This window comes from Chrysemys picta, chromosome 11, assembly GCF_011386835.1.
Source record: "Chrysemys picta bellii isolate R12L10 chromosome 11, ASM1138683v2, whole genome shotgun sequence".
Lineage (NCBI taxonomy): Eukaryota > Metazoa > Chordata > Testudines > Emydidae > Chrysemys > Chrysemys picta.
Genome location: NC_088801.1, coordinates 66,776,313 through 66,803,260, shown reverse-complemented (window position 1 = coordinate 66,803,260; position 26,948 = coordinate 66,776,313). Strand labels below are relative to the sequence as shown.

At 41.0% G+C, this 26,948-nt stretch overlaps 1 protein-coding gene across 13 annotated transcripts in view; it reads left to right on the top strand.

The window, feature by feature from the left end:
- Nucleotides 1-4,150: 4,150 nt before the first annotated feature.
- Nucleotides 4,151-26,948, top strand: part of IKZF2 (IKAROS family zinc finger 2) — a 149,709-nt gene continuing 126,911 nt past the window's right edge. For 2 of the 13 annotated variants that reach the window (XM_065562135.1, XM_065562132.1), the window contains exons 1-3: nt 4,152-4,455; nt 7,109-7,157; nt 7,937-8,044. In XM_065562135.1, coding sequence (XP_065418207.1) covers nt 7,124-7,157; nt 7,937-8,044 — 142 coding nt within the window. In that variant the 5' untranslated portion in view covers nt 4,152-4,455; nt 7,109-7,123. Of the gene's footprint in view, nt 4,456-5,381; nt 5,449-5,780; nt 5,949-7,108; nt 7,158-7,936; nt 8,045-8,077; nt 8,280-26,948 lie in introns of those variants that run through there. The other 11 variants (XM_005279672.4, XM_005279670.4, XM_065562137.1 and 8 more) reach the window with 10 other exon arrangements.

Below are 26,948 nucleotides of genomic sequence, written 5' to 3'. Positions count from 1 at the left end.
GACAAGACAAGTCCATAGGTGTGGAAGTCAGAAGATCTGCTTTCTAGTCTCATCTCTTAACACTCAATATGGCCTTGGGCTAGTCACTTGATTGCTTTATCTTTTCCTATATAAAATGAGAACAGTAAAACTTACCTACTTCACAGGTGTTTTGCAATGATTAATTAGCTAATATTTGTAAAATGCTTTGGAGGTGTAAAGAGCTATATATAGACATTAGCCTTAGTGTCTTTGATTTCTGTAATCGCTTCTCTGAAGTATTGTCAATAACTTATCTTGATTCAGAGAGCTAGACAACAAAGTGCTTTACAGGGCAATATTGATTTTTGTAATACTATAATTTAAAAAAGTGTAGCTTGATTTGGTGTGGGACGGTTGTGCTCTCAAATCTGGGTGAATAGGATTGAGAATGGAAATACCAACTCAACATTGACTACTGAGTTTTAGGCACCATAAAATCCCAAAATGCAGCATGAAAAAGTGATAGCTTTTGGCTGTCTTGGTAAGATAGCAGCAGCCCTCTGTTAACACAGGCAGAGTGAAAATCCATATGTTGCAATCAGAAAATGTAATTCAATTATAAATAAAAGAAAATCCAACATACTTAGGAAATAATTATTTCTGATTATGTTATATTAAAAGATGTGTATACACATAATTTGAAAGAAGATCTTCATTATAACTTATGTGAGATTTTATATTTAAATAAACTGCTTCTCCCTCTCACAATACAGAAGATAATAGCTGAACATTTTCAGGATTGCCTTAGAATAGCATATGGTATTATTTCATCAAGCATCAAATGCCTTTACAGTATATTCTATGATTTAGTTTTTCATAATACACATAATGTATTTTCACCCCTAAAGTGAAATCCTAGCCCCACTAAAATCAATGGGTGGTTTGCTATTGACTTCAATGGGGCCAAGATTTCACCCCTAGTGTCAAATTCTGTTCACTTCCCTAACGTGAGTCCTGCCATTGGAGTCAATGGAGCCATATTCTGATATGATAGTAGTAGTAGTACCATTATAACTCTCTGATTCAGTGAGATCAGAATCTGGTCCAATGAGAGTACACGCATAAGGCAAGCAGAATTTGATCCTTAAAATGAAGAAAACATTATTTAATTTGCATTTTTATTTTATGGCTTATAATTAATGTATCTCTATATACATTATAGGCTGCACTGATAGCACCGCCGACAATTGCCCATCACTTCCCGTTCTACTACCCTGTTTTCAGTTGCTTAGACTTTGGTTTCAGCCCCATTTGGGCTGAAATTTTCCATGCCAGGTGTCTGCCTCAGACTGATTTTTCTTCAAAGTTTCAAAGAATGAAATTTGGGGATAATAGGTTGTTTTGCTCATATTGGAAACAATTCTTATGACTGTTTCGTTGAGAAGCGCTAGCATCTTCGTGCTTTAGAGCGGGGGCTTGAAATTTGGCACAGGAAGTCTCCCTGGTGTCAAGAATATGCCTTTGGCTGTCCTTAGGAAAAGATGCCCAAATTTGGCCAAGTTATAAGCCTCTGAAAAAGTCTCTGTTCACTCATGCTGAGTACACATTTGATTGACAGCTAAATTCTCTGAAGATTTCATCTGTCCACAGCATGCTTCAGCCAAGGACGGTAGGGGCTGAGCAAGATTTCCCTGCACTGCTCCTGGTCCTGGCTGCTGAGGGGCCAGGCACCAAAACTGACCACAGGGAGAGTATCTGTACTGTGCTCTCAGAACTCCACCAGCTGGTGCCTAGGCAATGTGATGGAAGAAGTTGCCTGACCACAATACGTAGGGGCCGAGAGCTGTCCTTCCATCTGTGGAAGGAGCCAGGTTAGGAGTTGGGGGGGGGGGGGGGAATGGGACTGAAATTGACTGGACAAGGAGACTGGAAGGTAGGGTGGGGAATGGGGTGGGACACTAAGATCGGATAAGGAGCCCAAGATGGGGAACACTGGGACAGGGGGTCAGGAGGTGGGGGTAGGGAGAGCCTCGGTCTCAGTCCAGAACCATGGAGGAGAAAACTGGGACTGGGCCAAGGGCACAGCGGGGGAAGGGTGGAAAAACAGAGGACTGTTCAGGGCAGGCTGGAGGGGAAAAGGGTCAGGTTTGAGGGATATGGGCACAAGGATCTGTGACCTCTAGCTAACACTCCCCACCAGAACCTGGAATGGAACCCAAGCTTCCTGAGTTCGTACACATGCATTCCAGAAACATACAGCAATGTCTATGTGTGTGTGTGTATTTTATATATGCACACATAGAGATTCATATACACATACACATAAATAAATAAAACATTTCCAAAATAAAACACTCCCCTGCACATACTTCATCTCGTGGGGAGAGGATGAGAGACCACATGATGGACGGTAGTCACATTGCTGAATGCACTGCTGGAAAGCACTCAGATACTATGGTGCTGAGCACGGTATGAGACCCTAAATAGAAGAGAATAGAGTCTCTCATTGCTCCGCTGTCAGCAAATATCTGTGAAACCCTCTGGCAAAATGTGCGTCTCATCCTCCTCTGGTGACTGGTGTACATACGGTCTGACAACCAACTACTATAGCAGCTACTCTGTTAGCGCCAGTGGCCGAGAGTGCACAGGCCACCTGAATTCTGGCATTTCCAAAACGTTGAGTGTTTAACGTTGCAAATTTAATGTTCTTTTAATGCAGTTTTGTGTGTAATACAATATATGTAATAAAATGTAGACAGCATATAAACAATAGCTCAGAAAGTAAGTGGGAATTGCTTCCTTTCATCTCACTGGAGCATTAACCCTGACACCTAATGATGATATTTCAAAGTCCATCATCAAATTAACTAATTCAAATATTGATCAAAGCATGAAAGAACAAAAGGAATGATCATGTTGGGCCTGACCCAAATCCATTAAAAGTCAGGGGAAAGACTCCCATTGTCTTCAGTGGGCTTTGGATCGGGCTCCATATCAAGACCTGCACAGTCCATGGTGAGTGACATTCAAATTTCCACATATTATTTTAGCCTCACATCTGAGTGAGTCATGCATGATGGGGGGGGGGGGGGGGGGGGGGGGGAGAATAGTACCAATTGCCCTGCTAAACTGACTTCTACATATATGACCTGAGGATACTAAAAAAATAATTTATCTCACACTTACAATGAATGTCCAACTGAAACATAATAATGGATTTGAAAGATTTCTCTCCTCTTTATTGTTTCCTTTTGGGTTTTTCCTGTGCATTCTTATTTATACTGTAATTGGGGCAAAGCTAATAGATCAGATACACCTCTACCCTGCTATAACGCTGTCCTCGGAAGCCAAAAAATCTTACCGTGTTATAGGTGAGACCGTGTTATATCGAACTTGCTTTGATCCGCCGGAGTGCGCAGCCTGCCCCAAACCCCCCCCCCCCCCCCCCCCGGAGCACTGCTTTACCGCTTTATATCCAAATTCATGTTATATCCGGTCGCGTTATATCGGGGTAGAGGTGTACTGTAGTTACAAAATTAAAAATCTACTATAGGACAGTACATTGAAATGATATGGGATTATAGGCACCAGCTATTGTTCAGTTTCGATTCACCTTCATTTTACTTACACACCTATACGCACGGTGCTGTCACACTGTCTGTTACTCTACACTGACATTATAGTAAGCCATACTGGCTGAGGTTTTCACGGCAGTTTAGGGGATTGAGACACACAACTCACATTCATTTCAATGGAAGTGATGCCCCTCAATCCTATCTCTAAATCTATAACCCGGAAAGGCTCGTTGTTGTTCTTTTTCATGCACAAAACACAATCTGATTCCTGCTGCCGTGTCTGTGATTTCACAGTGCAGAATCTAAGAAAGAAAGAAAGTTCAGGAATAGAACGGCTGAATCATGAATCGGAGAGCAGCAAAGTAAGTTCATGCAGGCTGCAGAAATGCAGCCCCAGGTCATGGCTTTCCTCCTTCCTCTGGCTCTGTGGTTCTCGTTCGGCAGAGAGGGATCTAAATGGCTCTTTCAGGCTGCACTCCAGTGTCTGGCGTGGGGAAGCAACCTTCAGAGCCTTTGCTGGGAGGGAGCAGCAGAAGCAGCACTTGTCCTGTAATCGATTGCCGAGTGTGTTGAGCAGCCCAGAGACACACTCCCAGATCCAGTCCTGCCTCTCTCTCCGGCTCAGGGTGTCTCTGAGAGAGGCTGCCTGGGTGAGATGTGTGATGTGTGTGTGTGTGTGTCTTTGCCGGATCGGTTTCTCGGGGTTTGACCAGCTGTCCCAGGCTAACCCTGCTCTCTGAAGATGGAGGAAGTAAAAACAGGATTACCCTTAGCTACAGATCCACTGCTTACAGTTTCCATAACCAACTGCAGTGCCCAAACACACAAGCATTAGGCACAGAAAGCAAGGGAGAGGAGACACTAATAAAAACACAAAACAAAAGGGTGATGGAAGTGAGGTACTGCATGCACTGCTGAGGTAAATCTTCGCTTGGCATTTTGTTTTTCGGAGGGGGGGGGAAGAAAGAGCTCTGGCTTATTTGTGTTATGGCTCATAGAAATCTCTCTGTGTGAATGTCTCCGCTTTGCAAAGGGGTGGGGGCTGGCTCCAAGTAAAGTGTAATTATATGTAGCATCTCTCGCGCTGGGATGGGATCAAATGACTTGTTGCTGTTAACCAATAATAATAATAAATCGGTCTGTATATGTGTGTTTGGAGGAGGGGGGAGATTAATATTATTATTTGTTGTAGGTTTAGCATAGTGACTGGCTTTCAGGGGTAGGATTGGCAAAGCCTTTCGGGGTCTTTTTTTTTTTTTTTTACAATTAAAATTCTTGTTTTCTGGGATGTTAATCGATTAATCAGTTCTCAGCTCTGGAAACTGACAACAAGGGTTTGAATTGCAATTTGTAACCGCTTCCTATTCTAGCTGCAGCTACCTGGGAGAAGGTGATCTAGATCCCTTTTTAGTATTATTTTAGTATTATTACTGGCATGGCACACACGATATTGAATAAGGCAGGACTTAAATTACTTTGACAGGTTGTGCTCTGGGCGGGGAGAGGCAGAGATGAAATTAAGATCTCTTCATTTTGCCAAGGGCCAAAAACAATCCTGTGAAGTTGGCCTAGGTTTATTGCTCTGTGTGGGTGTTTTTTTTTTAACTTCTCTGTTCCTCCCCCCCCCCCACTCCATGTCTCCCCTTTCTTCCTCTCCTCCAGTTTTCTTGTCGATTCTTAAGGAACCGGTGGATCAAGTTTTTCTCTCTCCTGGTTAATCGCATTGCTGTAGCACTGGCTGACCTCTCTCCCCCTCCCTCTCTCTCTTTTTGTTCTTCATCTTTCCTGAAAGTATGTGCCATTCCTGAGCGAGTTTCTCAACAAGACCACCCAAGGGAGGGAGACCTCGCTCTTTTTTTTTTTTTCCTGTTCAGTTTCCCCCACCGATCCGTTCACTCTGAATGTTCTACTTGTAAGTTTCAGGGGACGGACGGGGCGGGGGAGAGGGGATTTTAATTTTGGGGAGGGGGTTAACTTTTCCCATCTCGCTATGTCTTCAATACGATCATAACTATCTCTCCATTCGTGGTGGGCAGGAGGGGGTTAGCAGCGGAGATTTGCCATTACACCTGGGCATGGTGATCAAACTCTCTTTTTTCTTCATTTCAAATAATCAAAGAACATTTTCTTTTATGTATATTTCATTCCTTCCCCCTCCACCCTTCCCGTCCTTTCCTTTCTTTCCTTCCATTTCATTGGCTAGGATGGTCTTCTTTCCCTGTTGCTTCTGACGTGTTCTCCGCGCCCCCCCCTCCCCCGCATGTGTGTCTGTCTACCTGTACTAGGGGGAAGATAAGTTAACATTGAAAGGGCTTGAGGAAGCTGCTTGTCTGTTTTTATTTTAAAGTGATCTCTAAAAGTTGTTACAATCAGTAATGGCAAGCGTTTGATAGCAGCTCTCCAGTTTGAAATGTAAGTGTTATGTGTACCGAGTGCCTGGGAATTTGATCTGCCTTATACCAGAGAGGAACACAGAGAAAAGTTGTTGTTTTTTGGGGGGGGGGCGGAGGACAAGGGGGGTAAGGGAGAGGGAAGTGGTTTTGGAGACAAGAAGTGAAGCTGCCTGTTTCCAGTAAGTAATGGAGAAATTCCAGGAGCCAGGGCTAAATATACTCGGCGATCAATACAGAAATGGCTCATTGTGAATAATTTAGCTGCTTGGTGCAGTGAGAGTTTGAAACTAAAGGCAAAAAGGGGCCGTAGATGGAGAGAGGAAATAAAATTCTCCTCTGATTATGTCAGTTTCTTAACTTTTCCACTTAAAAGAATATAGTTACGATTATTGATTTCTTCCCCTGCCTCTCTCTCTCTTTCTCTCTCTTTTAATCAAATGAAAGCTAGGGGGTGTCATCCTATACAGTTACTTGAGTTTCTGGAAAGTAATAGCTTGTTCTATGTCAGCAAAGTGCTTCCAGAAACTTTGAGATTGGCACACACCACAAAATGCATGCTCTAGAAGTATTAAATATGACATCCAGCCCCTAGTATGATAGATAGGTATGGTTACAATGAACAGGTGCATGCACAGGTGTCTGGGTGTGTGAGTGAGGATGCTCGATGGCCAATTGAAGACAAAAGGCTGTAATAACTCTGAAAGGAATATGGACACTGAAGGGTTTTGTTTTTAGTCAGAACATGATGAGCCACCATGGAATAAATGTGAAAAGGGCAATCTTTATAGTATCAACATCTTGGAAGACTGCTGTGGCTGTGAGAACTGCTAATTGATAAAGCATTAAAATCCCAGTTAAAACATACCTGGTCCAACTGGAACCTCAAAAAAAAATCATTAAAGCAGCTGGAACTGTAATTAAAAATCAAATTATAGTCTCAACACAGCTCATCAAGATGCAAACTTACCTTTTCTACCCCATCTGCAGCAGCTTTAGATCATTTGCCAAAAGAGTTCAGTGACTTACCAGTGCACGGCGTGTGCTCATTTGCATGTTTCTTAGGTGCTGGTTGTAGCAGCAGCAGCAAAAGAGGCAACTACTAATGGCTTTAAGTAAGTTTAAGCATTTAATGGCTGATACTGGCAGGCATCTTTGAGGGTGTATTCTTTTGCCTTGTAGCACTGCACTTTGACTATGGAAGCAGAGGCTACTGATGGATATATAACATGTAAGTACTTTTATTTAATTTTGTTGGTTTACTTGTGAAGTCTCCTTTGCTTTCCTTTTCACAATATCTCTGCAGAAAGTGTTATAACCCCCCCCCCCGAAATTCTTAACTTTCATTTGTGCTGTTATTAAACTCCATATTGTAAGAGAACGCTGGAGAGATACCATTTAACACTAAACTTTAGTGGTTATTTTTAAAAACCACTATATTATATACTTAAATATTTTCATAAGAGGGCAATGTTTATTTTATATAAAACATAAATGAGAAACAGGACAGAAACTAAATCATTTTTTACGGTGAGGCTTTTTAGTACTGTGCATTGCTCCCTTCTTGTTCATTAGGGGAAAATATTTTACTTCGTTGAACTATTCTAGCTTAATGGCCAGCTACATGAAAATCATGAATCAAAATTGGAGTGGAAGGTCCTTACATCAGAATGATACTCCACTCTGCTCCAGTTCAGTCTCTAGTCTGTTAGTACCACAGTATGTAGAAATGGGCAAGTAATTCTAAGTTCTGTTCATGTAAAGCAGCCAGAGCAAGATTTGCACGTGTACTTTTTATAATCTGGGAGGATTGGAGGATACTTTTTGATTCTAATAAAAAAAATATTATGTTTGTGGTCACTAGGAAGCCAATTTTAGTTGACCGTGGAGGACTCTATTAAAAGTGGAAGGCGGGTGGGTAGAAAAGAAGTTAGCAAGTCTGAATGCTGTATAATTGGATAATTTTATGGCGCCATGGGACAGAAACCTAAGTGTTTTATTTTGTGAAAGCAGGTGACAATGAGCTTTCGCCCGAAAGGGAGCACTTCAACATGGCTATTGACCTCACTTCAAGCACACCCAATGGGCAGCATACCTCACCGAGTCACATGACAAGCAGTAAGCCTTCTTTTTGTGTATTTCTCTCTAGCAGCATATTTGGACTAGTTTAGTCTGTGGGGTCTTCATCTTGCTCACTAGACTAAAGCCACTACTGTAGATTTTGCTACTAAAGAAGAAAAGGACGGGACAGATTTGGTTTTGTTCATGTTAGTGTCTCTTCTAAACATGAATCTGATTACTAGTCTGAAGTATCCCAAGGTGGCATTTGAGAGCTGGTCCTTACCTGTACCAGGTAGGAAACACTAGGTTTTACTAGTCCTTGTTTTGCTTTGACGGTTTTGAGATCCAAACAGCTTTTTAGCAGGATTCCAAAAAGCAGTCTGAAATAGCTGTATCTAAAAAGCCCACAAGCTTTTATTTCAAAAAGGCTTGACTCAAGCAAAATCTAAAGTTACACTATGCAGGCTTGATGGCAGGATATATTTTACTGTTCTGAATGGAAACTTCAGCATCTTGTTCATTATCTTAGCTTTGCTTTGAAAATTTCAGAAAATGGCCAGTATAAATTGGTAATTTATGGAACTCTCTCACCAGTTGAGTCTTTAACAAATTGAAAGGGTTTTGTTTTAGAATGTCAAAAGAGAAACTGAGAAAGTGCTGAGGGACCTGTGAGTGTAACACTGAGAGTCAGGTGTACTTAATATTTTTGATGATGGATTTTTTCACCCTTAAATGAAACAACACCTTTCAGCTACATTTTGGAGCCTATACATACTTTTATCTTAAGAACATAGATTGTTTCACTGTTGATTACAATGTTTTATCAAGATACTTATCATAAAGTGCTTTATTATTTGTATTCAAAAGTAATTTAAACTGTATTGTTTCCAATATACTTTCAGTGGGTTTTTTTTCTTTGTGATACTCATTTTTTCTCTCTCTCTCTCTCTCTTTCTCTTGTGTGTGTGTGAATATATACAGTAAAAAAAAAGTTGTACATTTCTCCAAATATTCTGGAAGGAAAAGTAAGGCATTAAGAATTTGTTTGTTTGTAATAATAAGTGTATTATCTTCAAAGCCTTTTTTTACTGAGAGGAAAGTGTTACTTTTCCTTAACAATTTCTCTTTACCTCCTGCAAATTACGAGTAAAATACAGAGTTTATGAGCCTTTAAAACTGAGGGTTATTATGAAGATTTCCAATTCTATACATGTTGCTAGAGAATGTGATTGCTAACACTCTGGGCTGAACTTTATATGACATCCTGTCCTAATTCAGCAGCTTTAGACCTTTCCAATCCTGCTGCATTGGGATTCTGATTTTTTTTTTTTATTGGCTTATAAAAGTTTTACTACTCTCTTTGTTTACATTTTTATTAATGGGAAGGCTTCATCAGCGATAAGATTTAAAACAGTGGGTTTTTTTTCTTTATCATATAGGCTAAAAACCAGGGTCTAATTAATGAGTAAAGCTGTCTGCTGAGTTCATGTGAAAATATGTTAGCATTTGATTTCACTTTGCAATGATTATTCTAGTTTAATCTCATTCATGCCTGCAACAGGCATGTTCCGAGTTCAGCATATGCACATGGCTCCTGGTGTTGGTGAAAATTCCTGAATATTTAATCTTGCATATGTGTCAATAACTTTCACTGTTGTTGGCCTGTTTTAAGGATATGTTTGTGTGGACAAATGTAGGGCTCTATCCAGTGTTCTGGAAGCAGATAAAATTTGATTTGGGATGCAGGACTTTTGCCTGTATGATTGGAACCTAGGAATACGACCCCCTCTTTTTCATATAGAATTCTTCTTCTTTTCATTACAAAACTAGATTTTTCTTCTGATCAAACATCAAAATGTTTTAGAGTGAGGAGCTTTATCTCATGTCAAAAAAATCAAAGATGTTGATTAGCGGCTGTGAGGCTTTTGTTGCAGTTGAATTGGTTAGTTTACACATAGGGCCAAATCTTCAACCCAGTGGATACAGGCCAAATAACAAGGCTGTGCATTGGGGTCCACCATATGTTCCACATTCAGAGAGCTTCAGTAGCCCGTGGGCCTCTACATTTTCCCTTTGCAGGGAGAAGAATGGCTATTGGAAACTGCTAAGTTGTGGATTTTCTTGCCTTTCAAAATTCCTGCTGCTACAATGCAAGCACACCCCATGAAGGTAGGCTCCATAGTAGGTAGGTAGGGAGGACGGGTACTCTGTGGGCACAGACCATGGGTCTGCTTAGAAGTTGCTAGAAAGATCTTGATACACTGCTGGAGTGCCCATTTATTTTGGTACCAAGTGCGTGTAATTCTGATTTGATAGTGTTTTGCACTACTTTTGCACTGGTGTAAGTAGCGACACAAGGTACTGGGCAGTGCTGTATTGGGGCTGTTGTTTTCCGTGGGAGGTGGATTGGGCCCCCAAATCCTTCACTCCCAGATTTACCAGCTGATCCCCCAAAGAAGTGGAACCTGCATTAGTTCTTCTGGGTCTGCAGGGGTGAAGATCAGGATTAGATCCTCAGTCCTGTGTTTGAGCCATAGCTCTTATTTTAGCCATGTCCAGTTTAAACAGAGATGAAACCATGGTATTTTACTATACAGTAAAGAGTGCATCGAACAGACGAGAGTGCAAGACTTGCTTCTGAACCAATCAAGCAGTTCTCACTCAACAGTAGTAAAATGATGCGCTTGGTGAAGAGTTCTTCATATTTATTAGCCTGTGGCAATTCCATATTAGTAAGACTTTTGGCCAAGCCACTGATGTTTTCAGCTTCTGTTCCAAAAGGTTGCAGGTTAAATATTTTGGCTCATGTTGAAGAGTCTCTATTGCTTCCTTAACATAGTATCACTTTACGATATCAGAGTTACATGCATAGGTTACTGATGGGGCAGACACCCACTTTTCTTCCAAATGAGATGATCCTAAAAGATAAATCAGAGTAGATTGCTTGTCATAGCTAACTAATGATATGTATACCTTACAATATGCATCTCCCTTTAGCAAAGTACAGATAGGTATTGGCAAATATTCAAATAATTCTAAGTAACTTATTGTAACTAAATTGTAAGTAGCCAGTTGTATAGACAGACTGTTTCCCTCCAACTCCAGTTCAAGAAATACTGTATCCAGTAGCATGCTTACATTGAACTATGTGTTTACACCGGCCCAAAGATGGAAGTTCTAGTTCACCAGTTACTCAGCCCTTACTTGGGTAAACTCTCATAAGTGCTCTGATCATGCTTGAGCTTGGTGTGGATGGGTGTCGGTGCTTGATAGAGCCCCATTGACTGACCTCAGTACCACGCGTCCAAAGTTCATTGCAGAACAGGGACCGAAGGCCCTGATCCAAAGCTCATTTAAGTCAGTGGAAGTCTTTCCATTGACTTCGGTCAACTTTGACTTGGAAATAAAATGGGCAGGGACTTGTCAAAACTGAACAAGATTCTCAGGAGAGGAACAATGTAAAAGCAGATGAAACAGATAAAGCAATTTTTAAAAGAAACAAAACTATTCTGGTGTTTTTCCACACTACATTCTTGCTATAGAATTTGTCTGAGAGGAAAACACTTTTTCCAGGTTACAATGGACTCAGGAAAAAGTCCACTGTAATACAAGGGCTCAGTTGTTTGTTTAGTTGACTTGACGACCACTCTGTGTAACATGAAAGATATTTCTCTAAATCCATTGTCTGCTATTGTATGGAAAATTAATAATGGCAGCTATTGGCGTCTGACCATGTCAGAGGAAAGTTTCACTTAAATTAGGGAGTCAAACGGTGCTACAATGAGTGTCACAGATGGCTTTCTTATTTCCAGGTCTAGATTCAAATATGCCTTAAAATAGACAGAGTAAGAACAATAATAAATATTAAAATCCAACAATTTTGATATCTGATTGATTAAAAAAATCAATGCACTTAAAAATGTTTTTATAACAATGCAGAACAAATATTGAGGAATAAGAAGTAATTTGATAAGAAAATAATTATAGTTGCCTGAGTCAATTGCTGAATATAATGACTCTACTACAATAGTTGCCTTTGGGAAACAATAACAGTAGCGGACTAGAAAGCTATTGGGGTGATTGTACCAAGTGAAGGGAATTCAAAAAGTGTTAAGAAGTTAGAATCTGTTATAGAGAAGTCAGACAAGACATTATTATAAAATTACCTATAATATATTCCAACCAATCAAAAAAGACTATTCTGCACCATCAATTGTGTCCCTTTTTTGTAACCTTAAAGCTCAAAATCTTGCTTGGTAGCTTTAATTTTCCTTCTGAATTGGAAACTCTAATACAACTCTTGTGTCACCTCTGTCATTTCCCCTGAGCAAAATGTTGCATTTACTGTAGGTGTATCAACTTCACGTCCCACCTCACATTTGTTTGACTAAATAAACACATCTATGGATTCTACCTTTTGCAAGGAAACGGCCTGAAATTAAATCAGGTTTGAAGATTGTGTCGTGATACAACCTTGGAACATTTATTTATTTATTTATTCTCTTGTAGGTAATGAGCACAGCCATTAAGTTTTACAGGATGGCCAATGCAGAATAACATAAAGCAGTAGTTCTGGTTTCACAGGATGTTGGCCAATGACGTTTCTGGGCCAAGCTGATTTTAGAGAGAGGAAGGTTTGGTTTTTGTTGTTGGTTGTTGTTGTTTTTTAAAGAAATTTTGGAAAAAATTAACCATCCTCATTTTAAAAAACATTTGCGTCACCCAAATCCCTCATCCAATTAACCTCAAACTTGTCAAGAAATATTCTCCCTGGCAGAAAAACATACATGAAGTTTTAGGCAAACTGGCGAGAAATTTTAGGCAAACTGGTTGACTGTTGGTGCAGTTAGAGGGGAAAAGCTCATGCTTTAGACATAAAGTTAGGCTTTGTGTACAAAGAAAAAATTTACTGCTTTAGTACTGATCATTAAAGTGGTAGGAAACCTTGCCCCTCTGTCCGGACACAATTATACTGGTATGAAAGTGCTTCTATAAGAAGGCAAATAAGCTATAATGGTATAAGACACCTTTATACTGGTGCAACTTAATCCATAGTAGAGGTTGTACTGGTAAAACTATTTTGGTTTAAAAAAAATCATACTCCTAATCAAAATGGTCATACCGGTACAAAATCTTAGTCACAACCTGAACCATCCTGAGGGAGTGCTGTTTGTAACTAGAAGGCAGGTGACCCTAGCTTCACCTATGTATACTTTTTCCCAGTATCACTCCCTACCATATCACATACTTGGCAGTAAAAGCATTCCTCCCTTTTGGTGAGTGTTAGAATGAGGGTGGAGTGGAATGATCAGCTAATCTTGTTTAAATACTATTTTATTCACACCAATAGACTCTTTTGAGAGGTCACCTACCCCAGCTTTGTTACAGGACACGCCCTCCTTCTAGAGCTTCTGTAATATCCTTTGACTGTCATCTTCAGTTAGCTCTCCAGTACACACCCTGTTACAGCACTCAACGTTCTTGATAGCTGAAGAGTCAGCAGGTTTTAATACTTAGCTTTTGAATCTTCATTTTGGTTTCTTGTCAGACACTCATGAGGGGGGAAAAGTCCTCCATTTCTTTGGAATATAGTAGTTGTCAGGTGTTTCTCAAAACTGAATGAATAGAAATTCAGTAGGCAGCATTTCATTTTTCCCCCAAAGACAAACTTGGGGCAAGACCCAGCTCCCATTGAAGTAAATAAGAGCCTTTTCATGGACTTGAATGGGAACTGGATCAAGCACCGGCTTCCTAATCCTGCGAGAAGTGCTGAGCTCCCTCTACTTCCGTAAGTCAATGGAAAGTTCAAAGTGCTGGGCATCTTGTAGTATTGGGCCTTATAGACGCAGGACTGGAGTTCTCTGCGTTGGCCATCGCTTTAGGTGCAGTGGCTAAAACTGACAAACAGCAGAGGGAGCTGCTCTCTCTCTCTCTCTCTCTCTCCTAGCTAAGGAGGAAGAGGAACGTTTGAGGGCAGGGTGCTTATACAAGCCAAGGAGAGCAGGGGAGCTCCCCTATGCTTTTAATTAAAGAGCGGAAGGAAGGGCTCTGTTGCCTCCTACCTCCTCTCGCCTTACATGGTTTGAGTGTGGGGAGGCTCAGGGAGTGGTTTAATTGGCTAGGTTATTCTGTAGTTTACATTGCATCCACCATTAAAAGAAACACTGGATAGGGTACCTAGTTGGATCAGGCTGTTTTTCCCAATATGAAACTACCTGGTCTGGTCCAATTCAGCTGTATCCACAGAACTGGTGTCTTAGGAAAACATGCCAAAATACTTTCCCCCATTCCCTTCTGTTCTGGCAAGGTGCCATGCCTATTGCTGGCCTCTTATGCTGAGCATGCTCCGTGTTGTGTCTCTCTTTCACTGGGGTAGAGAAGGTTTCCCTCTACCACCATCAGTTTGGAAGCTGAAAATCAGCCTCTCTACTGCCCTACCCAGGAGGTTTTTGAACAGAAGTAGAATCCCCAAATGCTATCACAACTCACTGAGAGGCTGTGTGGGCTGGTGGATCAGGGAGTCTGGAGACCTGGTTTTGTTCTCTGGGGTGTGTGTGTGTGTGTGTGTGGGGGGGGGGGGGGTAGGCAGGCAAGTCACTTGGTGTCTCTGTGCCACTGCATTTCCTTGGACTGAATTTGTAAAGACTGTAAACTGCTCTGGAGACAGCCTCTGCCTCATGTTGTGTCTTAGGCTTGGTGTACACACAGATACTGTACTAGCATAATTATTTCTAATCTTTTTTATGAGTACAACCACTAGTGTGGATGTAGTTATACTGGTATAAAGGTCCTTATACCAGGATAGCTTCTTTCCCATTCCACACAGGAATAGATATACTGGTTATAAAGTGTCTCCACTCTCAAGAGGTTGTACCACTTTAACTATACCGGTGTAGTTAAATTGGTACAACTTTTCTATGTATACAAGCCCTTATTTGCAGTGCCCAGCACAACGGTACCCGGAGCTGGATTGATGCCTCTGTAACACAAATACATTGTAATGATGGTGTACATGGTCAAATAGATTTTTTTTTTTTTTTTTAATATATATTTTTCTTTAAAAGTTTTTCATTCATTTTCTATCTTGGTGTGCACCGTTGGGTGCATTTTTAAAAGGCATTTCAAAAACCATATGGAAATTTATCACTTTTTTTTTAAACTGCATTTCACTTTCCCCACCGTTCTTTTTTGTTTGTTTTTTAAATTCCATTATGCGCGTGACCCTATTTATATGCCACAGGACTAAACGCTGATGGCAGTGAATTTTGTCTGTCATACCTATATCTGCCTTTTTAGGTCATTAGCATTCTGTAGTTCCCATAGTTCTTAAGCTCTGTAGGAGCCCAAGGCTGCCCTCTGATGCACAGATGTAGTTATCTCCCTTTGAAACTAAATTTGTTCTCTTCTGTTGCTCTTAACAATTTGGTAAATATGCGTAGCTCTTTATCAGGCCAAATTGCTCGCTCTGCTTATAGCATTGGAGGGGATAAAATGCATGCAGATACCAGGAAGTAGTAAAATAAAATGGAGAGTGGTACTTAAGTGACGACATTGTCCACAGGAACATGCAGATAGACTTCTGCAAGTGTTGTGCATATTTTTGGCTCTGTGTTACATGGGGAGAGGCATGGTGATGCATAATAGGAACTAGAAGGTGCCCTGGTGCTCTATGCAGTAATATTTCCTGCTTGCCCATGGAAGTTGCTGAAGAATTTTCCACAGATGTTGATGAAACCTGAAACCTGGCCTTGCACCTTATATCCCATTACCCGAGGGGTGTGTGATATGACTCTGGAGACAGCGGAAATAGGTTTCCTAAGTGGAACCACACTATGCTGTAGTGGGATGGGCTAGGAAGTAGCACAGAGGGCAACAGCCCTTTCAGTTGGCTATCCTTTTCGTGCCGATGATTTGAGATCTGCTGGCGTCTCAAGACAGCCAGGGCTTTAGAGGATCGTGCACCCGGGTCACTCTACAGGGATGACAAATATGCCCACTAATGATATGATATGATATGAAAACTGTGTGGGCAAGATCCTTACTTGACTTGTACCAGTGAATATCTGGCCCAGTAACTTTAAATTCAGGACTGTAAACTTTTCAGAGTATCTTTTCTCCCCAGCAGGGATTGTCCTGGTGCAGAGTTCATCTCCAGCAAATGGATGATTTAGGAAAATTGTTATGGAGGAGGTGTTATTTTTTTAATATTCAAAAATATACTCTACTAAATGTAAACATTTGGTGGGATGGAATGTATCTTGGTTCTCCTTCTCAGCCCTGTCCACCTGGACAAAATAGGTTTCTTCCTCGGAATCCATGTGTCCTGGGCATCCACATGGGCTCTGTGATCCCCCTGTTCAGCTTCCAGGAAATATAACGCCATTGGCAGCGCATTAATATCACTGCTACCCCAGGAATCCATCCTCTCTGCTGAAGGCCTCGTTAGGAGCCATGAAAATAGTTGTTTGATTTAGAGAGTTTAGATTCCTGATCCCATGGAGGGCTGTCTGTGGTGTCCAGAGTAGAGAGAGGGGACATGGCCGACATGTCCTATTTCTTGTTTTACGGCCAGTTTGTGGGAGTTCATGCAGCCTTGAAATTCTGGTAGCATGAATTACACACCAGCATATGTCCAAAGGCCGACAGATTAGTAACCTGATGATAGTCTTTGAATTCCCTTCTTTGAAATTGAAAGAATTTACCACTCTTTGTATGACTATATTCTAGCAAACCTGTTTACATGAAACATGTGGTCTATTCTCTTGGATGGTTCAGAAATTTCCAGGGAAAGTTACATAAGATTGAAGTAATTACTGTAGCAGTTATTTGATAAGTAGGAGGAAGAAGTTGCAGAGAGAAGATTAGGATAGTTGGGGTGTTTCTTTTCTCCAAAATTCATCTCATGATTTATATGTGAAACTCATATTATAGTTATTTCAGTCCTGCATCAAGCTGTGCATTTAGTCATGTTCTTGTAATGCCACCAGAAGGAAAACAAATCAGTAAGGAATGCTAGTTATCAATTCTACATTTTTCATACTGCTTATTGCTATTTTTTTTTAATATGTCCTGTAATGTGTAATTCATATATGCAGTATTTTGATAACAAGGAATCTCTTCTGGGAACTCCTGTTGGGGGATGGAGGGCCGGAGGAGGAACTTGTCTACACATGGAATTATTCTGGAATAGCTATTATTCTGGAATCCATTTTGAAAGCTAAACAGGAACAAGACACTCTTATTCTGGAATAAGAGTAACTACACGTGGAATTATTCAGGCATAGCTATTAGACTTTTAAATTAACTCCGATTAAGGTAGGGTGTCAACTTTCGAGTGTAAGTGAGCCCTGTATGTATATCTGTGTAATGGTTGTCTGGTTTAAATTCTCAACGTTAGGACCAAATCCTGACATGTTCTGTGTGGGCAGATCCCAGCATGCCCACAGAACACCCCTGAGGTCAGTGCATCTCTACATGGGTCATGTGGGGAAACTGAGGCACAGTGCTGAACTGACTTGCCCTAGGTCACCCAGAAAGGTATTGGACTAGAACCCAGCAGGGAAGTGGAGCAGAACTGGAAACAGAACAGTTCTCCTTATTCCAGCCCAGTGCTCTGTCTAGTAGGCCACACCGCTTTGAAGAGAAACCAGAGCATGTAACAACCAACACTATAGTGTTTGTATGCTACCAAGATAAATTAAATGTGCATGGATAGGTTCCTAGTGGACTTTATCATTCTTTCAGTCACTCATTCATTTATAAATCTAAATAAAAATGTAATAAATACTCACATATCTTAAGCTTTGAGGCTATACTTAGACACGACAAGGGTATGAGAACATAGTTACAGCCATGCGTCTGGGGGCGTTAAGTGGTTTGTGGACATGACAGGTTCCTGAGAAATGCATGTAATGTTGTTCACAGCTTTTCTTTAATTTATACTTGGTCAGTCACACAAGAATTTTTTTTTATTTCTACAAAACCCCTATAGGGGTTGGCAACCTTTCAGAAGTGGTGTGCCGAGTCTTCATTTATTCACTCTAATTTAAGGTTTCACGTGCCAGTAATACATTTTAACGTTTTTAGAAGGTCTCTTTCTGTAAGTCTATAATATATAACTAAACTATTGTTGTATGTAAAGCAAATACAGTTTTTAAAATGTTTAAGAAGCTTCATTTAAAATTAAAATTAAAATGCAGGACCTCCGCAAACTGGTAGCCAGGACCCAGGCAGCGTGCCACTGAAAATCAGCTCACGTGCCGCAGGTTGCCTACCCCTGCCCTATACACAACATCACAGCTGCGTATTTAAATGTCACATACACAAAACTACATTGAAAGAATGTCCAGGTTGCAAAGTCAAGCACGCCAAAGCTAGGAAATGGCAGAATTAAGATTGCCAAACTTTAACCCTTTGAGTTTCCCAGGCAAAGGCATAAGCAACTGAAAAAAGCATCTGATAATGAGAAGTGTCAGGTAATCTTTGTTATAAGTGGGGCTACCAGCACTGCCCAATTCTTTTATTTATATAAATATATAATATATACTGTAATATTAAAGACCAAGTTTTAGTGATTGTATTTTTAAACACTTGTAGTCTGGTTTAAAGACAGTTATGCAAAACAGTTTTTATGGTAGGGTTATGGCGTCAAAGATGATTCAGCCAATTGGCATATAACATGATTTGTGTTTGCTTACAAACTATAATTATATAAAAATGCTGTAAAACTTGTTTGAGTTTATTCCTCACACTTTAAAGTTGTCATTTGCATGAGTCTGGTATCATGGTTATTTAAATATAGCTTTTGACTAATAGCTATTATGTATAAAAAAATTAATAGATGGTAGTGAGATTTTCTTGCTATAATTAATAAATATAAATATGTATGCTAATGCAAAACCAAAACAAATGGATTGCAGAAAATAATCCATAAATATTCTTACATGTATTCTATACCATGCTTCACAAGTTTTATATAGAGGTCAGCTTACCTGCCACTCAAATGCAGCCACTTCTGGAGTGAAACCCAACAGCGTTTAACAGAACAGAGCAATGTTATACATCATCTGAGGCAAGGGATTGATCATAAGCTTCTTTAATTAAAAGTACAAAGGATAGGCAGAGAGTCATTACCCAAGGATCACTGGTGATCACAAACAGGGAGAGCCCTGATTTTATGTCCCCGCCAAAAGATGGCACCTCCAGCTTTTGAAGTGCCTTCATAATACCATGCTGGAGCATTAGTTCAGCAGTGCTGACTCACATGGGCATGTATCGCTTCTGAATCATCAGCCCCACTTCCTGTAAAAAGTAGGCATTCCTTATAAATCTCCCAACTAAGTTTTGGCCGAGCCCAGCATACCCTGCTTCCTCTGTAAGAAACAGGACCCCGAGACCATTTGTTATGGATGCAGCTGTATTGCCTTCAGAAATAATAGTGCCAAAATAATATCCAGATAGTTATCTTATGGTTTTGTGTAAGCGCGGGAATGGTCCCGCTATTGTGGGGCACTTTCCTGGCTTCTGCACTACCCCGGTGAAATGGGCTAGCGGAAGGATCTGAGTCCTCCCTCCCACTTCCTTTACCCAGAGGCCTCCCCTTCCACTTGCCTGTCTGGCAGAGTCCTCGTAACCCCAACAAGGCTGGGCCCAGGATTCCTGGGGGGGCTTGACCCCCAACCTTGCTGTGGTCACCTAGGACAGGGGCTGGGGTGTCCCCACTCCGGGGTACTCTCTCTGCACTGGGCACCTCCCTGACCCACTGATCGCTACATACAGTTCAAAGCAAATACAATTTATTTAATCAGCAATTAGTTTAAAAAGGAATAAGGAAAAATGGGAAAGGTTGAAGGAAATGCATCACCCCGCTCTGTGGCAGGGAACATCACAAACAGTGTCTCTGGAACGTCAGGGCAGTTCACAGTCTGTTCCTTGTAGGTCCCAGGCCGCCTCCTCAGGCCCTGGCTGTGCTGCAGAGATGCTGGGGGTCGGACACTTGCTCTGGCAGTGGCCACATGCTCCCAGGCTCTAGGTGGCAGGGCTCTTCCTCCCAGCGTCGGCCCCACCCTGACAGGGTTACGATCCCCCTTCAAGTCTGGCCTGCAGAGCCTCTTGGCTGAGGCATCTCCCTGCGCTGGGCCTGCTGCCCAGGGTCCCCCTCACTCTCCTCAGCTGCTCACCGCACCTGGCTCCGAACTGCTCCAGGCCCAGCTCCACCACTCTCTCAGCTCCAGCTCCACTCTGCCTCTGCACTGCTGCTGCTCTGCCTCCAGCTCCCTGGGCTGCTTCTCCGGCCCCTCTGGCTCTGGTTGCTGCAGCTCTGCCCCCAGCACAAGTCTGCTCTGCAGGCTGCTTCTGTGACTCTGTTCCCAGCTCTGACCTGCTTCATGGGCTGCTTGTGTGGCCCCTCTGCAGCTCCTCCCAGGGCAGGTCTGCTCTCTCGTGGCTGTGCCTCTGGCTCTGTGGCTGCAGCCCTGCTCCCAGCGCAGGATCTGCTTTTCTGGGCCCTCTGGATCTGGCCCGGCTCTGCTCTCCAGCTCAGCTTGGGCCCCTGCTCTATCCTTAGCTCGGCCCCACTCAGTCTGACCCAGGCAATTCCAGCTCACATGGAGGACTCCCTGGTTAGCCTGCCCGCCCTGTCAGTCAGGCTGACCTGGAGCATTGGCCTCTCCCCATTGTTCCTGGGGACTGTCAGTCTCAGGGTCCTGATTTCCCATCAACCCTTCCCCTTCTTTTGGCACTGGGAGTTAGCCAACCAAACCACCCGCACTGAATGTTAGTAAGGGGACACCTTACATATGCCATCACCAGAGTTCTGAGTGCCTTCCGTGTAAAATTAGCAATAGCAAAGTCCCTAGAAAATTTCATGGAGTCTCTGGCTCTTCTCCCTTTATGGGCTCAGAACTCTGCTTGGGGTGGGTGTGGGGTTTTGTTTGTTTGCTTTACAGAGTTGGGAGAAGTTTGGGAATATAAGGAGTGCTGGAATTGAGTGTCACTCAGGGCCGGCTCCAGGCACCAGCCCAGCAAGCAGGTGCTTGGGGTGGCCAAGGGGAAGGGCGGCACGTCGGGCTGTTCAGTGGCAATTTGGCGGTGGGTCCTTCTCGGAGGGAAGCACCTGCCGCCAAATTCCCGCCGAAGAAGAAAGCGGCACGGTGGAGCTGCTGCCGCAGTGCCGCCGATCGCGATTGCGGCTTTTTTTTTTTTTTTTTTTTTTCCCCCCGCCGCTTGGGGCGGCAAAAACCCTGGAGCCGGTCCTGGTGTCACTTATGGTGGAAAGGCTTTCTTCAAAGAGGAAAGCTTGGCAGTGTTTTCTAAAGATGTTCAGGTTTGGGATTAGTCTAATCTCCTCTGGAAGACTGTTCCATAGTTGGGTCCCCTTGTCAGAGAATACTTTGTTCCCAGCTCTCACGTGTTTTTTTTTTTTTTCCTGGGCTTTGTGATCTGTGTTGTCCCAGAGGAGCACAGCTGTCATGGTGATTCACAGATCAAAATTTGGGCTTTGATGCAGCTGGGGTGTGATCATTACTTGATTTGAAAATTTAAGATTTGAGCATAAACTTGATGTACTCACGGTCACATGAGTGATGGAGAAAGTAGGCAACTGCGTTCTGTGCCAGCAGGAGCCTGTGTGATATCTTCCCATTCATCTTTAGATACAGTGAGTTACAGTAATCCGGCCTGGAGGTGATAAATGTGCAGCCAGGTCCTCATGCATGAGAAAGGGATGAAATTTCCTAGCAAGCTGGAGGTGAAATTATAATTATAATACGTTTATAAATTATAACGTATAATTATAAACAGTTTAATCCACTATATACAATTTTGTAATACTCGATGCTTTCAGGTAGTGAAAATCTTCTGTTTGTTATTGGCTGGAGTTCCAAAACTTTTTTTGTCAACATGGGTGCATGCTGTGAAAAGCAATTTTGTGTGGGCGAGGCAAATATTAATTCTCTTCTATTACCTATCATATAAAACCACAACTAACTAATTAACTAAAATGAATTGCGAATAAAACTGATCTGTAGGTGAGGAGAATAATTATAGCAGTAATTATGTAACGACTATGCATTTAATTTAAAAATGGAGATTCAAAAGCTACTGTTGGAGCGAAGTGTTCTGAAATGAAATGCAAAGCTTAGTGTGTTCATTGACTCCTTAATTACCTGTAAGCCAGGCTCTTTTTTTTTTTTCCCCTCCCTTTAAAAAAACACTCAGCATTGTCCTAATTGTGCTCCCGTTGAAACTGATGAGAGCTAGGCCAAAGCTGAAAGCATTTGGACGTTCTACCCACATGTTGTGTTTTGAGGTTGTGCCAAGGGACGCTACTCAAGTGGCAATATGTCATAACATTGTTAAGGTCTGAGATATGGGAATATTGGGCTTGTGTATGGATTCCCCGAGTTATTTCCTATCTTCTGGAGTTTGTGGCCGTCAAAACTGAACAGCGACTTTATTAATAATCATGAAAAAGGTAGAACCAGTAATATTCCATGCTGTTTCACCATATTTAGGGTGTCCAGACAGCAAGTGTGAAAAATTGGGTTGGGGGATAATAGGCACCTAAGACAAAGCCTCAAATATTGGGACTATCCCTATAAAATCGAGACATCTGGTCACCCTAACCATATTTCATCTGCCATAAGGATTATTTACTGTAGAATAATTCACACTCACTATTCCCTGTGCACTATCTGGAATTTTAATAACAAAGGAATTGTTAAGACATGGCAGGAACCAGGGATTTTTTTAAAAAAATGTTTTATATCAAAATGTTAATGTGCAATATATTTTGACATCTACAGTAGTTAAATCCTCATTTGTTCCCATTCTCTTGCACATATGACCTACTAGCTTTCTTTTCACTTCACTTTGGTCAACTTGTAAGCAGCACTGTCCTTGTTATTTTTTTTTAGCTCATAAATTGACCTACAAAGAAGCAAACATAAGGGGTGAAGTAGCTTTTATTGTCACATTTTATGGTAAAGTCAATAGTTCACAAACAGTCACTGCTTGTCTTAAAGGTAAATTGCAAAATGGAAAACATGGCATTAAACTTCAATTATTATACTGAATGTTCTAACTAACCAGGTTGTAAGAGGATATTCAGCATAGAAATAAGTTTTACCTGATTTGTTTGTTTGTTTTTTGATTTCCTTATATGAACTCCTCTTGGTTTTTCCTGGTTCACTGAAAAAAATCATCTTTTTGGTGACATCACTATTTCTAGAACCCAAGTTCTTTCTTTTGTGAATAAATTGTGTAGGCCAATATTGGGCCAGTCCCAAGTACTCAAAAATCACCAATGTGGCATCAAATCATGATGGGCTTAAAAATCATGAGATTTTAAAAAATTAATACATTTTGGGGTTCTGTTTATTCACTTTCTGGTTTCCGAGCCATTTGGGTGCACTCAGGTCATGTTTTTCAAAATTTTCTTTGCAAACAGGGAGAGAGAAAATACTTTATTTTAAAATGAAAGCTGAGATTTCTTGCTCTTATTGGACTCAAGAATCTGGAGCTTTAAGAAAAATATCAAATGACATGATAATGGCAATAAAATAGCAAGTTGGCAACTCTGGTAATTCTCAACTGAATTTAGTTTGAAATTATTCAGAAATTTCTCTGACTAATTCTTGGTCTGCAGATTACAAGAAATTCATTATTAAGATCTACAATTTATGCTCAGTTATTTAATTATGCAAATCTATGTGAAGTTGTTTCCTTATACCATAATAAAGCCTCAACTTAAATGTATACACCAAATTAAAAAACATAGTCACAGAACCAAAAAAGTGCCACCGTGGCTAAACAACAAAGTAAAAGAAGCAGTGAGAGGCTAAAAGGCATCCTTTTAAAAAGTGGAAGTTAAATCCTAGTGAGGAAAATATAAAGGAGAATAAACTTTGGCAAGTGAAGTGTAAAAATATAATTAGGAAGGCCAAAAAAGAATTTGAACAGCTAGCCAAAGACGCAAAAAGTAAGAGCAAAAAAATGTTTTTAAGTACATCAGAAGCAGGAAGCCTGCTAAAGAGAAAGCGGGGCCACTGGACGATCGAGATGCTAAAGGAGCACTCAAGGATGATAAGGCCATTGTGGAGAAACAGAACTAATTCTTTGTTTCGGTCTTCACGGCTGAGGATGTGAGGGAGAATCCCAAACCTGAGCCATTCTTTTTAGTTGACAAATCTGAGGAACTGTCCCAGACTGAGGTGTCATTAGAGGAGGTTTTGGAACAAAATGATAAATTAAACAGCAATAGGTCACCAGGATCATATAGTATTCACCCAAGAGTTCTGATGGCACTCAAATGTGAAATTGCAGAACTACTAACTGTAGTTTGTAACCCATTATTTATATCCACTTCTATACCAAATGACTGGAGGATAGCTAATGTGACACCAATTTTTTAAAAAGGGCTCTAGACGTGATCCCGGCAATTACAGGCCAGTAAGCCTGACTTCTGTACCAGGCTAATTGGTTTATACTAAAGAACAGAATTGTCAGGCATGTAGATGAACATAATTTGTTGGGGAAGAGTCAACATGGTTTTTGGTGAGGCATGATTTCCCTTTACAATCTTACTAGAATTCTTTGAGGGGGCCAACAAGCATGTGGACAAGGGGGATCCAGTGGATATACTGTACTTAGAATTTCAGAAAGCTTTTGACAAGGTCCCTCACCAAAGGTTCTTAAGCAAAGTAAGCAGTCATGGGATAAAAGGGAAGATCCTCTCAGGGACTGGCAACTGGTTTAAAAAATAGGAAACAAAGAGTAGGAATAAATGGTCGGTTTTCAGAATGGAGAGCAGTAAATAATATTGTCCCCCAGAGATCTGTACTATTCAACATACTTCAACATATTCATAAATGATCTGGAAAAAGGGGTATACAGTGAGGTGACAAAATTTGCAGATGATACAAAACTACTCAACATAGTTAAATCCAAAAGCAGACTGCGAAGAGCTTCAAAGGTATCTCACAAAACTGGGTGATTGGACAACAAAATGGCAAATGAAATTCAATGTTGATAAATGCAAAGTAATGATCATTGGAATACATAACCCCAACTATACATATAAAATGATGGGGTCTAAATTAGCTGTTACCACTCAAGAGAGAGATTTTAGTGTCATTGTGGATAGTTCTCTGAAATCATCCATTCAATGTGCAGCGGCAGTCAAAAAGTGAACAGAATGTTGGGAATTATTAGGAAAGGGATAGCTAATAAGAGAGAAAATATCATATTGCCTCCATATAAATCCATAGTACACCCACATCTTGAATGCTGCATGCAGATGTGGTTGCCCCATCTCAATAAAGATATATTGGAATTGGAAAAGGTTCAGAAAAGGGCAACAAAAATGGTTAGGGGTATGGAACAGCTTCCATATGAGGCAAGAGTAATAAGATTGGGACTTTTCAGCTTGGAAAAGAGACAACTAAAGGGGGATATGATTGAGGTCTATAAAATCATGACTGATGTGGAGAAAGTAAATAAGGAAGTGTTACCTACTACTTCTCATAACACAAAACCTAGGGGTCTCCAAATTAAATTAATAGGCAGCAGGTTTAAAACAAACACAGTATTTTTTTCACACAATGCACAGTCAACCTGTGGAAGTCTTTGTCAGAGGATGTTGTGAAGGCCAAGACCATAACAGGGTTCAAAAAAGAACTAGATAAATTCATGGAAGATAGGTCCATCAATGAATATTATCCAGGGTGGGCAGGGATGGTGTCCCAGGCCTCTGTTTGCCAGAAGCTGGGGATGGGCAACGGGATGGATCACTTATAAATAAATTAAGGGAGATATCCTATCTCCTAGAACTGGAAGGGACCTTGAAAGGTCATCAAGTCCAGCCCCCTGCCTTCACTACCAGGACCAAGTACTATTTTTGCTCCAGATCCCCAAGTGGCCCCCTCAAGGATTGAACTCACAACCCTGGGTTTAGCAGGCCAATGCTCAAACCACTGAGCTATTCCTCCCACCCCTTGATGATTACCTGTTCTGTTCATCCTCTTGGGGAACTTGGCATTGGCCACTGTTGGAAGACAGGATACTGGGCTAGGTGGGCCTTTGGTTTGACCCAGTATGGCCGTTCTTATGTTGTTTTCCTGACTGGATGACTTATGTAGCTAACCAACACAAGGTAGAGTGCAAATTGTAAAATCTGAGATTCATTTTTTTGGAAAATATCGAGTTTTTTAAAACTAGCATTTTGATGATAGTTTGAGCACTCATATGTTGTCAAAATGTCAAATTGACAGTTTTGGTGTTGGATCTGAATGCACTGTAGGGTTTGGACAAATATTAATTCTTTTAAACTGATCATTCAACTATAGTTAACTCCATGGTGTGCCGTGTATTGTGGTGCCTATCGCAGAATGATAGAACTTTGTTTCTGAAAGCTTCTGCACAAAGCAAGCACTTGTGTATGCTAACAGCTGTGTTCCATCCCTAATTACTTATTTGTGTGTGTATTATATGTGTGTAATGTATATAACTGGGAAGGATTAGATTTGTGTTGGTAAATTTTGATAAACATTGATTTCACTGTATGCCCAGAAACTGATGAGAGAATATTTCCATTGATGATGATGATTTACAGATAGGCAGAGTAAGAAAAATTCTTACTTGAAAACTTGTAGTTTGATTTTAGGGATATTTATTTTATATATTTTGACATGTGACATGAACAATTTGTGTTTTAATGGTTGCAAAACTTGAATCTCAGTTTCTCCTGTTAGTAAATAATTGTCTGATTTCCCAAAACTGATAAAAAATGCTTAAAAATAAACATTGATATTATCCACAGAAATGAGATATATCCATAAAAAATCAAATTCTGCCAAGTCAAAACATATACTAGTATGTGTTCAATTTAGGCCCCAAGTTTTGAAAATGTAGCCCATTCTGGTCCTGATTTAGCAAAGCACTTAAACCTGTACTTAACTGCCAT